The sequence below is a fragment of the Bombus flavifrons genome, chromosome 15 (genome assembly GCF_040668555.2).
Source record: "Bombus flavifrons isolate JBK064 chromosome 15, iyBomFlav1_principal, whole genome shotgun sequence".
In the NCBI taxonomy this organism is placed as follows: domain Eukaryota; kingdom Metazoa; phylum Arthropoda; class Insecta; order Hymenoptera; family Apidae; genus Bombus; species Bombus flavifrons.
The window spans coordinates 11,623,318-11,636,197 of NC_138456.1; the positions used below are offsets into that span (position 1 = coordinate 11,623,318).

The window sequence follows — 12,880 nt, forward strand, 5'->3', positions numbered from 1 at the left end:
TTAAGCAATGACAAATGTATTTATGTATTTATGATATAAGACAATAAAAGAAAATCGAGATTTGAAAGTTGTAGTATCAAAAGAAAGTACCTTTATTAAATCACTGTCTAGCTGCATAATATAAATTTAATAGTTTCGAACAGAATGTAATAATTAACTTAAATAGTTCGCATACAACAGGTGGTTTTTATTTTGTATGTTTGTTGTAGTACGCGAATCTCAAGTCATATCCAACCATTAATCAGACGTCTTTATTATAAAACTTATCGTCTCGTGTTAAAACAAGCAAAGTATTTAACGATACCGATCCATCTCTACTTAAACAATTGAGAAAAAAAGAACAGAAACTCAGATCAAGTTATTCAATACTTCTTTTCTCTGCTCAACAACACTTACGTAGGGTTCCCTTTTTTTCAAGTTGTGGAAAGAATGGTGCATTATGCAATTTCGATAGATTGATATTAAGAATAAGAATTACCGTTTCCCGAATACATTAACGAATACGCATATAAATGTTTCCCCTACTTCAATTTTTTCGAAGTTTTAAAAACAAAGAAACAATTAACAACACGATATAATCACGTCAACTTGAGAGAAATGAACTAAATTTGTATGGAGAATGTAATTAAATCAACTTTAAATTTGGATAATGGCGCCGAAAATTCAAATTACAATTTATCAATATATTTTCTTCTAGCGGTTGATAAAATTTGCATGCAGAAAGTTTTCGACAACAATAGAAAAATTAGAACATAAAAAAACATAAAAAAATTTAGTAATAAAAATTTAGCAGAAAACTCCATTGATACAGTAGAAGTGTTGGAATACACGCGCACGTACCACCATTCGCTCTATTAACTAGAAACCCGTGTTCGTTTGCAATGAATCTAAACGTTTCGACAATCAAACAAGTGAAATATTCCCGTAAGATTTGAATGAATCTGTATGTTTACAAGGAAATGAAGCTACGCGTGAAACGCGATACATGAAGTATGGAACACAAAACAACAAATTAAACGATACTACACTCGAGCTGTGCATTCTGAATTGGATCGCGCCGACTTTTGTCGGTTCCTTACGCGCCCTTCGCTCGCGCTTGCACGCGATCAGCACGCATGCGTGCTCGTACAGAACGCCATCGCAGATATTTAAACTTGGACAGTTTCTAAGCGCGGCACGCCTTGAATCTCCTGTGATGCTGTAGAACCGCTAGAAACATTCTCTTCGGACATCGTGCTTTTGCTCGTGCTTGACGTGGTTATAGCAGAACCAGAAGACAACGGGATATCGGTGGTTGTCGGGACTTGAGAGGCAGGAGCGGACATGGATTTTTCAGGACTGATGGTGGACGGTTCTGCTTGGCGTGGCAGGGATTTGCGTCGTTTCAAGGACTCGCGTTGCCGTTGATCGGCCTGCCGCTTTTCCGTTTTGTTCTTTACGCCAGCAGGTTTCTGTGTTACCTGTCGAAGCCAATATATGAATGCAGGAGCTTCTGATGGGTAGATGAATAGTATATACCTTAAAAGAGCCGTTTGTAAAGAGGAATGACGACAGAGTGCCGGGAAGAACATACACTGAATTTAAATAAAACCTTTATAGCGGGAACAGTTCGACCGTTTACAATCATATCGAAAATAACTTTTTCATAATTCGCTCTATTTCTTCCGGGAACTCTAATCATTCTATAGGGTGACTCGCATAGTCGCGACCAGCTATAGCTATTTGCAAAGTGAAAGAAGTTACAAATAGATATATTTTAAGCGAGATATTTTAGACAAAGATTTATAACAAATTAGATTTTGTTTGAATCATAGATATAGTCTTCTCTTACATTTTTCATTGGGTTTCACTCTACAAATAGCAATAGATCGTCTTCGAAGCACGAATCACCTTGCGCATAAATAACATGATCAAAAATAGGCACTCATCACGAAATTCTAAGTAACAGTACTCTTTTGATTTAATCATAATCTTTGTCAAGTACGATTTTGAAATATGTTTCTCTCTCTCTCTCTCCCTCTCTCTCTCTCTCTCTCTCTCTCTTTCTCTCTTCTTCCTCTAACAGAAGCGATTAAAATCGTTTAATACCAACATTTATCTCCTACATGTTTTTATGCACGTAATGATCCATATAGTTCCTTCGTGGTACATCTTAAAGATATAAAATATTCCTTTTCTAACACAATTCACTGGATTCACGTTTAAAAGCGGTCTCGAAGTATCAACGAGACCTCTGGAACGATAAATCTCTTTTAGAATATCGAAAGCGAATGTCGAAAAAGCATTGACCTCTCTTATTGCAACTTCCATGAAATAAAGAAATAAAGAAGTAAAGAAATAAGAGATAAAAAATAAAAGATCGAGCTACGGTTTATTCTTGTGACACGTGTTTGCAATAAACATGAAAGTTTTTCTTTTCAATGTTTTCAACGAGGAATTAATTTTAAAAACACGATATTATCTAAGAACTTAAAAATATCTTTTTAATTACTTTTCATATACATGTTAGATGAATAGCTTTGTAGAATATAAAGATTTCTATATTTTAATCTAAAAGCACAATTAATATATTTGTTGCAAAATCTAAAGAAATTTCGTGGTTCTATGGTTCGTCTGTTGTGAATCATATTCTGTTTTAACAATCGCATATAATGTGTTTTCTCCATAAAGATAAGAAATGTAAAATAATTTGTAAATACAAAGAATCCTCGTTGAAAGAGAGGTTTGCAGCAAAAACGTGTCTCCACGCGCGATTTACGTGCACAATCGTTATTTGCTCTATCGACGGAAAAAGGAGATGCAAAGGGTGGGGATTGGTTTTGGATTATATGGAACGCTTCACTCTTTATACGTCCACGGTGAAAATGTCCAGGTAAAAGTATAGACAGTAGAAATGTTATAAAATGAAATACTCTGTTACCTTGTAAAACGTGTTACATTTAACATCGAGGCGATGAATTTTTTTTATCGTTTAATGTTTTTGTTTTCAAACGTGTTGTGAGCCGTAATAGTAGTGTTTCTATTTTTTTTTCTTAATTGTTTTTTGTTTTTTCAGTTCCTTTTTGTTTTCATCGAAGTTGTTTCGTCGAAGACACAAGTCAAATAGACGGACAGCTGTGTTCATTTTAAGCCGTTATGCTTAAAATGAATGTTGATTTCTCTTATCGTTAGTGTTTCTTTTAGCTTTTCCCTTCTCCCTCTCTCTCTCTCTCTTTCTCTTTTTATCTCCCCCCAAATTTTTTGTCTCTTTTTTTTGACTTTCTCGTCTTTTTTAATCACACAATTATTTAACCCCAACAAATATACGCGTACACGATCGTACACGCATATCATAGTGTCTAACGTGTACACGTGTACGCCAAGTGGTTCGTTTTCGTTTTTATTCTATTTTTGCTGGGTTTTTTTTTTCTATAGTAACACTCTTTCTGCATCGTTCCTTATATATATATGCGGGCGAAAGATCGTCTACAACCGTTATTTACAATATGGTCGACCAATGGCGACAGTATCGCCATCGCGTGTGATCCACTCGTACCGTACGAGCACGCGTCGATCGATCTTTCGCCCTTTCCCAACTCGAACTTACTCTCCATCATTTCGCCTTATTCATTTTTCATTTTCATTTTTTTTTTTTAATAGTTAATATATTAAAATATTACAAACTATGGCGAAAAACGTTGATTCGAAGAAATAATTAGTATGAACCATATATCCACAGCAGATCATTCTCGTGCTCGTAACATTTTGAAAACTTGACTCGATTAGTTCTTTTTCTTTTTTTTTTTATATAACAATTAATATTATGCTGATATCGATCTTCGAAATAAATAACGTTTAAGAGCAGCGGACTTTTAAACGTTCCTAGCGTTCTTAACGTCTCTTGTAACATCACACCGATGCTGGGGACGACGCACCTTGAAGATAAACGGATACGATTTCACTTTTCCGTTGCGTTCCTTCGGGATACTTAGATAAATTTCGATTTAGGTTACAATGAATTCTCAGGGTTTGTATTGTATCGAACAGACGGATCAAAGTTTTAGAATTGTACATTTCAAGTATCACATAAGAAATGGGTGGTTAGTAGTAGTTACAAACGAATATTACTGACTGATCGATTAGAACGTTAGGTGAAGATTCGGCTTTGGTACCGTAATCTATCGGCTCGTTGCATTCTTCGATCGTTCGAATGCAGAGTGCTAAAGTGCTATGGACATTAAGGCGAAATATACGGAACTGGGAAATAGATCTACTATTACTCCTTATAACTATTTACAAAGTTCATCAACCAAAGCTTATCAAGAGAAATAATACAATACAACGTGATGAAAAAGGCACAACAGTTGCATTTGTAATAAATCTTTTTTTTTTAACCATGTTCAATGAAAAATACTATGCACCATTTGCCAAAAATATTTGAACCCTTTATGGATGAAGGCCGTGATATTTCAGGCAGTGATTCATCGTCATTATCATGTCTTTGTGCACGACTTTCTTCAAACGAAATATATATGTATGTATTTATATGTGTGTGTGTGTGTGTGTGTATATATATATATGCACTAGAAGCAGGCTAACAGTTTATTAACCCTTTGCATTTTCCAACTTTTCTCGTATATCAGTCGGCCATCAACTTTACAAAACTATCCCAACTAACATTTAATACGTGATTGACGATAACGAAGGGGCGATTGTAAAAGCTATTGCGTTCCTTTGAAGTGTTACACCATTTCGTGCCATTATTTGAAAAATACAGGATTAAATCTATTAAGATCCGATCGGCGTATTTAATCTTAGATCGTTCAAGAAATGCGTGCTTAGTGGACATCGTACGCCGAATGCAAAGGATTAACAGAACATTTGTAGCATTTACGCAATTAGTCGCAGTAAAATAAATCTCCGAAATTTATAATGTTACTTCGAAAAGTATGTTTATCCGCAAAATGGGTTGAACTGTCCAATTGCACCCAGCACCTTTAATTACAATCTTGTTAGAGTGCTACGGCTAACATGTTTCGACATAGTTATACATTTATAAATTAAGGAAATTTGATATTTTTTTCGTTTTTATCCTGTGAGTGATAAAAATTGGTCTACCGAACTCGTCTTCGAGGTTGCATCGTCCCCAGGATCAGTACTTGTGTTATTTTTTATCTTTTTGCTTTTTCCTTCCCTTTTTGTAAATAGATAGCTCGCTTCATCGATTATCTCGAGTATACACGCACATGAACACATACACGCACGCATGCACACACGCGAGAGCGCGCTATAAGAGGAAGAAAAGAAAACGCCATGCTTAAAAGATGATTCTCCCTTTTGTTTCTTTTTTCTCTTTTCTTAAATAGTAGAAGAAGGGAAAAAAGAAAGAAAAAGAAATAAAAAAAAAGACGATTCGTCGGTTCTCGAGAATTCACGGAAAAAATGTCTAACGTCGTCGATCGAAGTCACGAGTTGGCGCCACTTTTCGATCTTCCGGCTCGATCCTTGTTCTCCGCTTCTTTTTCTTTCCCTTTTTTTTTTATCTTGCCATTTCTCTTGCATAGCGTTTGCTTTGCGCGTACGGTCTACACACCGGTTTTATGCCAGAGCTGAGTGGGCCGATTAACGAAACGATTAAAAAACGAGAAACCGATAGGAAAGTCGAATAATAAAAACAGATAAGTAAACAGAGAAAGGACGAGATATGACTTTGTTTAAAATTTATAGAAAGAAGTGAAACGAGATTGAAGATTAAATCGACGCGTGAGAAAAAAACAGACCATTCGATGATGATCGACGGTGCGTGTTAAAAACGTGTGTAAAGGGTAAAAATAATAAAAAAGACGAACATGTGGGAGCAAAAGAGAAACAAAATTAAAAAAATCAGCCCGCTCGAGGCTAGTCCTGATTGGTCGATAATCGGGACACAAACTGATGATGGTGGTTCTTTCCTTTTTTCTCTGGTAATAATGGTACTAATAGTAATAATAGTAATAATAAGGAGAGTAATCGTAATAATAAGTATAATGACAATATAATCGTAATAATAATAATAATGATAATAAGAATAATCGCAGCGAGCGCAGGGTTTTCATACCGTGGCGTCGTTCAATCTCCTGTTACAAACCGCGAGAATAAAACAGCGCTTTACAATGCGAGAAAAACATCGGCGCGAATTAGTTTTATAGGAATTTGATGTGTGTGAAGGGGATGGATTAAATTATCTAAAACGCTTTCGTCTTTAGACGACGAGAGCCATACCAGCGAACGGGTATAGCGTAATTACTGAAAGTTCACATGCACATTCTCTCTCTCTCTCTCTCTCTCTCTGTTTGTCTCCTATCGGGAGATTGATTATCGCATATTTAGTTATTAACAGGGTATTTTATCATTGGTTCTCTACGCGTTATAACAGCTTGCGAAACACGGCTCTGGTATGGAAACCCTACGTGATAATAGCAGTGATAATGATAACAGTAGTGGTCAAAAGCCCCACCAAATATAAACGTAGGTGTGGATCTTCGGCTACCTTTTTCTTGTTACTCTCTCTCTCTCTTTCTCTCTCTCCCTTTCTCTCGATCGCTCTCTCCCTCTCGTTCATATCAACATTTGGTAAAAAGGTTCGCCGATTACCAACCGCGCAACGTTTTTTTTTTCTTTTTTTTTTTTCTTTTCATGTAAAACAGCAAACGAAACACCAAGCTATTCTCTAACAATCACCTTCTCCGCTATATGAAAAAAGAACATTCGATAGACAACTAATGATCAATTATAAACTGTGTTAATCCGTGTGTGGCGATAGTAGACTTTTTTTTTTGCTTTACTTCAATAGAGTACCTCTCACTAGACACGATTCAACATATAGAAAGTTTATCGTTATTATTTAATAATAATTATTATTTATCATTTATAATTATTATCTTAAAGCTGTCTAAAGACTCGCTGCGTGGCAGGAGTGTCGTGTTTTTTTTTCATTCTTCATTTTTCCTTTCTTCCTTTATATTACTTTGCTTATTTTTTTTACTGTGTCAAACGATTTTTCTTTTGTGTTATCTTTTTTCTCTTTTACTTTATACTGTCTCTCTCTCCCTTTCTCCCCCCTCCTCTCTCTCTCTCTCTCTCTTTCTGACTCTTTGTGTTTCTTTGTTTTTTCTTTTCTTTTTCTTTTTTTTTTTATTAGTTAGGTACGCTGTAGTCGTCCTCATTTTAATAACGTGTTATGTTTGTTTATTTTTTTTAAATGTTTTTAATGTATGTGTACTATACACGCGATCGCGTACATCAGTTAGACAGTGTGTCTAGATCACCGTAGGTGTACGTGTGTTGTGTATATTTTATATCTTAAATATCTACTACTTGTTGATGCTTTGTAATTTGTAACTTTTTTATAGATCACAATATGTCACACCATCTGCATCGGTTGAACAATTTTCCTTTATGCCTTTTCTTTGCCGTTTCCATCAGAACGCTCGGTTTGGACAATTTTATATTTCTTGTGCACAGATTGCGGGTTCACCGACCCCCTTGAACTCGACGAAACAGTTTGACGAAGCATAAAAAGAAGATTAAAAAAAGTTGGTACGTTGATAAAAAAGGAAAGAACACGACATACGTGCGAAAAATAATTTCATTCGAAGGATATTTTTTTCGCTAATTTCTTTAATCTAGTCCAATAAGTAATAATCGTACGGTACGTTAAAAAAATGAACAGAAATTAAAACGACGATAATATCACAAGATGATGATTACGACAAAGTAGAAGAAGGGATGCGTGCATCGATCTAGTTCAAACTATCTTTAAATTGAAGAGGATCGGGATATAATATCTTTCTCGTTGATTCACCCACTCGTGCGTATTCGAATTTGTTATTGTGATTTATATTTCATATTTATATCATCAAAACCTACGTGCTAAGTAAATTCAGACCAGCCGAAATTGTTGATTTCGAAGGAAATGCAATCAAAGAAATACCTTATCGAAATAGATAATAGGTCCATTGCTAAAAAATAAATAAAATTTTACTCATCTCTTCAAACGTAAACGCGCCGATAACGCACGAATCGGAACGCGTCCTCCATTAATTAAATAGCACTTTATGCGTTTAATGCATCTATGCCGCTCCGCTGCTTTCGAACTCTCTTATTCCGCACCAGTGCGAAATATATTTAGATTATTATTTCGGTTAATCGTTTTTCGATCACGAAGAAACGCAAGAGAACGGATAGATATTTATCTTCATCTTATTTTTTTTTTTTTTTAAATCTTTCTTTCATTATCATTGTTGATATTAACACAGCGTTGCAGAATCAAAGCGTATTAAGATTTTCCTTTTCCATTGAGAGAAATAACTAGACTGCGTTAATTCTCCTTCCGACACGGTCGTTCGTCTTTGAATATTATCTCTCTCTATCTTCCGCTAGCCTTCTCTTTTCCGTTCGTATCATATATACTTTTTTCTCCCCACCTTTCTTTCCTTTTTCCCCATTTTTTTTTTCTGTTCTTGTCACGTGTTTCTTTTTCTTTTTTCTCTTCCTGTGTCCAAGGGCTGGACCTAAGCGACTGCAGGCCCGCAACACCTTCAATTCGATTGATCGCGCGTTGTCAGGTGATACAGTTGCCTGGGTCCACGGACATTGGCATTTCGTTACAATTATACAGTTATATAGATTCTATATAAATACCTAATATGCATTCGTATAATACATACCTAATATGCAATTGTGTTAGAACTCGGCCGTCACTCAAACGTAACGTAATTACGTACGCGTGCACACCGTCTCTTGTACCGTTCGTCTTTCATGATGGAATATTTCTATGTGTATGTAGAAATGAATGCATGTGTGTGTTGTGTGTGTGGATCTGTAGCGCGAGACAGATACTGGGAGCTATCATATTCCGTATATTTTCTGTGTGTTCTATATCTTTTCCTTCAACTGCGTGTATGTGTATGTTTATGTTATCTAATGTCTTGACATGTGTGTGTGTTCTGTATGACTTATGCGTGTACCGTTGTATGTCTGCACTGGAGTCTGTATAATCCGGACACCAGACTTGTATCTGCGCTGCGTGCGCACTTTCCCGTACGAATCGATGAAACAAAACATAACATAATTAATTTTTTATAATATACATGTCATAGGGATTCGTATTCGGCTAGAATCTTTTTTTCTTTTCACCTATATTATATATTATTTCATTAATTACTTTTTCTTTTAATAGAGACGTCGTTCAGTTTGTAAACGAGTGTATATGGCGTCGCGATTGCTAGATTGTGATTCGACGTTCACGCGTCAAGCGAGCAAACCACTTCTTTCCCATTCTCTCCTTTGACTCAACCGTAACGAGCACCATAAGTGGCGAGCATGTTATACACGCGCAAAGAAAAGCACGGGACGAATTTCGTGAAAGGAGCACGTATAAACAAAGTTTCGTTTACTCTGTGTACGAAGAACACTTCGGTCGAGATCCGTTCGACGAGATTTTCGCGAGATTTTCATGCTCACGCTCATTTATCTCGTTTTCTCGGTTAAGTCAACAAATGATTGGCCCGCTTTCCGCGATCAACGGGATTTTAGTCTAACAACGCGACTACCCACACCACGCTCTCCTTTCTCCCTGCGATATAATCGTTAATATAACAACTATTCATTTATTCATAAATTCTGAACGATCAAATTCAATTGTAACGTGATCTCCACTACGGTTCATTTCCCGCTGACTGATCGTATTTCTTTCTTTCATTGTTTCGTTGGAATTGATGAATGTAACCAGAGCGAAATAATAAATCCACCCGACAGCCGATCTTTCGTAAGAAATTTCACAGAAGCGAGAAGAAACAAGCAAAATTAACGAATTAAGATGGATTCGATGGTGGTAGAGAGGAATAGCTCAGGAAATGAACGGTAGTACTCATAACGTTAATCGATGGCAACTCGTATCCACCTAAGGACATCGCGCAATAATTCTATATATCCACGATCCCGTCGTTGCGTACTTCCGTGGAATCGCACGAGCAGCAGACTCGTTTATTTTTTTTTTTTTCTTTTTTGTTTCGCGCACACACACACATCATCTATTCTCCTTTAATCTACTATCTTTCATCGTTTATTTTTCCTTTCCTTCCTCCAGCTTGTTCTGCCCCCTCCCCCCTTTTTTCCCACGATTGGCGGTGGCCGATAGATCGAAAGTCGACGCGCGACCTATGGATCGTTCGCGTCAGGCACCCTTCTCTATCGGATCTGCGTGCAATTTCGAATTTCTATGCTGAACAATCGGCATTGGCCGGTTGTATGAATTCTCCGCGACGATATATATATTTCTTTATATATAGAACCCATTCCAGGCGAGTTTTGGTGTTTTTAGTTGACGACGAGTGACGGTGATAGTGACGGTGGCGATAACGATGACGGTGACGGTGACGGTGACAATGACGATGACGATGTCGATGTCGATGTCGATGTCGATGTCGATGTCGATGTCGATGTCGATGAAAATGGCGATGACGATGGCATAGACTCTGACAAGTTCCTTTAGTTCGCTTAATGACTTGAAAACGAGTTACGGTTATAATTCCAATGTTCGAGTTAAGTTAAAGCCTTTTTCACTTCATTAAGGGAGAGTCTAAATTTGGATTGGGGTTAGGCTGTTGTGAGGTCGATGGTGATGGTACCTGTGCCACCACCGAGCCCCTCCCCTCAGGCAAGACATTTCCTCCACCGCCGCTGTTCATGCCGACGTTGCTTCCAGCGCCTCTTTCTCTCATTCTTTCGCAATAATCTGCGAATATATCACGGAAACGCTCCCAGGATTTCTCTGGTACGGTGATTGCTGTTCTAAAGTGTGTCTTCACCTGTAAAAATGTATTCTTACTTTTATCGTGCCTTTTTTTTTATTTTTTTATTAAACAGTTTAGCTTATCATACTTCAAACTATAGAATACATTAATTTCGTTACGATATCTTGAATTGTCGCCCTGTACTGATGTACCTACAACTACTTTATATAATCAATTAATTAATTAGTAGGCAAGAAATTATTTCATAGCAAAATGCTTTCATAAACGCGTGTCTCATTAGTACTGGCTTTCAACTAGTAATTACGTTTCTGTTCTAATAACGATGTAGGTTAACAACATTCTTATTACATTCTTATACTATAATAGTTTAGGAAATGTAGTAGTATTAAGAATTGGACAAATATAACGTATTTTACAGGAAACGAAATGATTTTGAATCTTGTCGATCTGAAATCTTGCTTGAACTTGGACGCTATACATAGGGAATTTGAGAATTCTGTAGAAAAATACACAGAATGCGCAGAATATTGAACAATATATAAATAAACCTAGAATTTAGTACTCATCATGTTATTTCGTAAGTAAAATAATCGTCTACTTAGGTTCCATATTTTTAATTGTGTTTATAAAAATATAAATTTGCATAAATACCTATCTATTCATCCTAAGTTTTATAATGTTACAATCAATTTGTATATCGAAATTGTATTATCGCGATATAATAATTATTTTATGTAAAGAATGATTTAAATGTGGTTCCTATTCGAGACCACTTATTAAATAGGCCGTACGTTCACAGGAACTCTTTTTTTCTCCCTGAATTCACCCCTACGACAATGTGTCCAACCATGTCAAGACACACCCCGTATTTTTAGCCAGCGATACGCACGTACCTCGGAAATTCTCATGTAGATACCACGGTTATTCTGGCCGATATCAAAATAGAAATTCTTGCTATCCACGCGCATGTACCGTCCTTCTGGTAAGTCACCCTTGAAACCGCCATCGTCCGTACCGTATTCTTCGAGGAGGTCCGTCAAAGCGTCACGGAATTCGATCATACCTTGTGCTGGTATTGCGATCTGTGTCCTAGGTCCTCCTCGTGTTATCGTCTGCGACACCTGTGCAACGAATAGAATCGTTTTAACAAATATTTCACTATAGATTTTCTTTGGAATTGAAGCAGGTGCGCGGTGAAAGCGATTTGTTCGAATAAATCATTTTTTTTTTTTTCAACACGTTTCTTCAGAGTTTTCATTTCTTAAATGCTTTTTACCATCTGAAAAGGTTGACCCTTTCACCTCAAGACGATATCCACAAGGGACAGACTCTCTCTCTCTCTCTCTTCCTTATCACTTAGTGTAGAAAGTAAATGCATTGGCTGGTACATACAGGGTGACTCACCCGCAGGAAACGGCCGCGAGTATTTTCCTTGAGGTCCAAGTAATACCGCCTGTTATCCTTCGTCATTACTTCCGACTTCAGTTTCCCATCATCTGGCACGTTCTCCGAGTTTGGTGGACCTGCAGATTTGATGGTTCGAACAGGAAACAAGTACATATTAAATTTTAGTCATCTGTGTCCTTTTAGTTCCCTATTCTCATTTATTGTAACAAATTATTTATTCTTAATACGATGATATATAGCACTCGACAGTTTTAGATTTAGATAGTCGTATCTCTTGAAGTAAAAAAAGAACCTTAAATATTAAAATATTTAAAATCATTATTAATATATCTTAATTTATTAATACGGATACTAGTAAGTTGAGATTAAATATTGAAATATTTAAGATTCTTTGAGCTTTCGTGGCCCATTCTGTATCAATATTAATTTATTGTTAACGAATTAACATTGTTTGAAATTCTCAGATACAGATTGAGCTTGAATGTTTGTTAATTTATGAAACTTCTTGAATAATAAATAGTTTCTCTTCGTTAAAATTAGATATTATCTTAAAACAAAAGCCGTAACAGGTTCACCGTCCGTTCTGACCTACATGTGAATCAGAATAATTTTAAATTATAAATTTATACGCTGGACTAAATAAAGTGTTACATGCTGCTTCCTCTGACATTACTGCAGATATTATGTTAACCTTTTGT

General features: G+C 36.3%; 1 protein-coding gene across 5 annotated transcripts in view; it reads right to left on the bottom strand.

Annotated features, from left to right (window-relative positions):
• Positions 1-68: 68 nt before the first annotated feature.
• The window catches only part of Pur-alpha (Purine-rich binding protein-alpha), a 27,982-nt gene continuing 15,170 nt past the window's right edge, over positions 69-12,880 (bottom strand). For 4 of the 5 annotated variants that reach the window (XM_069128222.1, XM_069128219.1, XM_069128221.1 and 1 more), the window contains 4 exons: positions 12,168-12,298; positions 11,669-11,896; positions 10,650-10,829; positions 69-1,460 (listed from right to left, as the gene is read on the bottom strand). In XM_069128222.1, coding sequence (XP_068984323.1) covers positions 1,149-1,460; positions 10,650-10,829; positions 11,669-11,896; positions 12,168-12,298 — 851 coding nt within the window. In that variant the 3' untranslated portion in view covers positions 69-1,148. The remainder of the gene's footprint in view (positions 1,461-10,649; positions 10,830-11,668; positions 11,897-12,167; positions 12,299-12,880) is intronic. The other variant, XM_069128220.1, reaches the window with a different exon arrangement.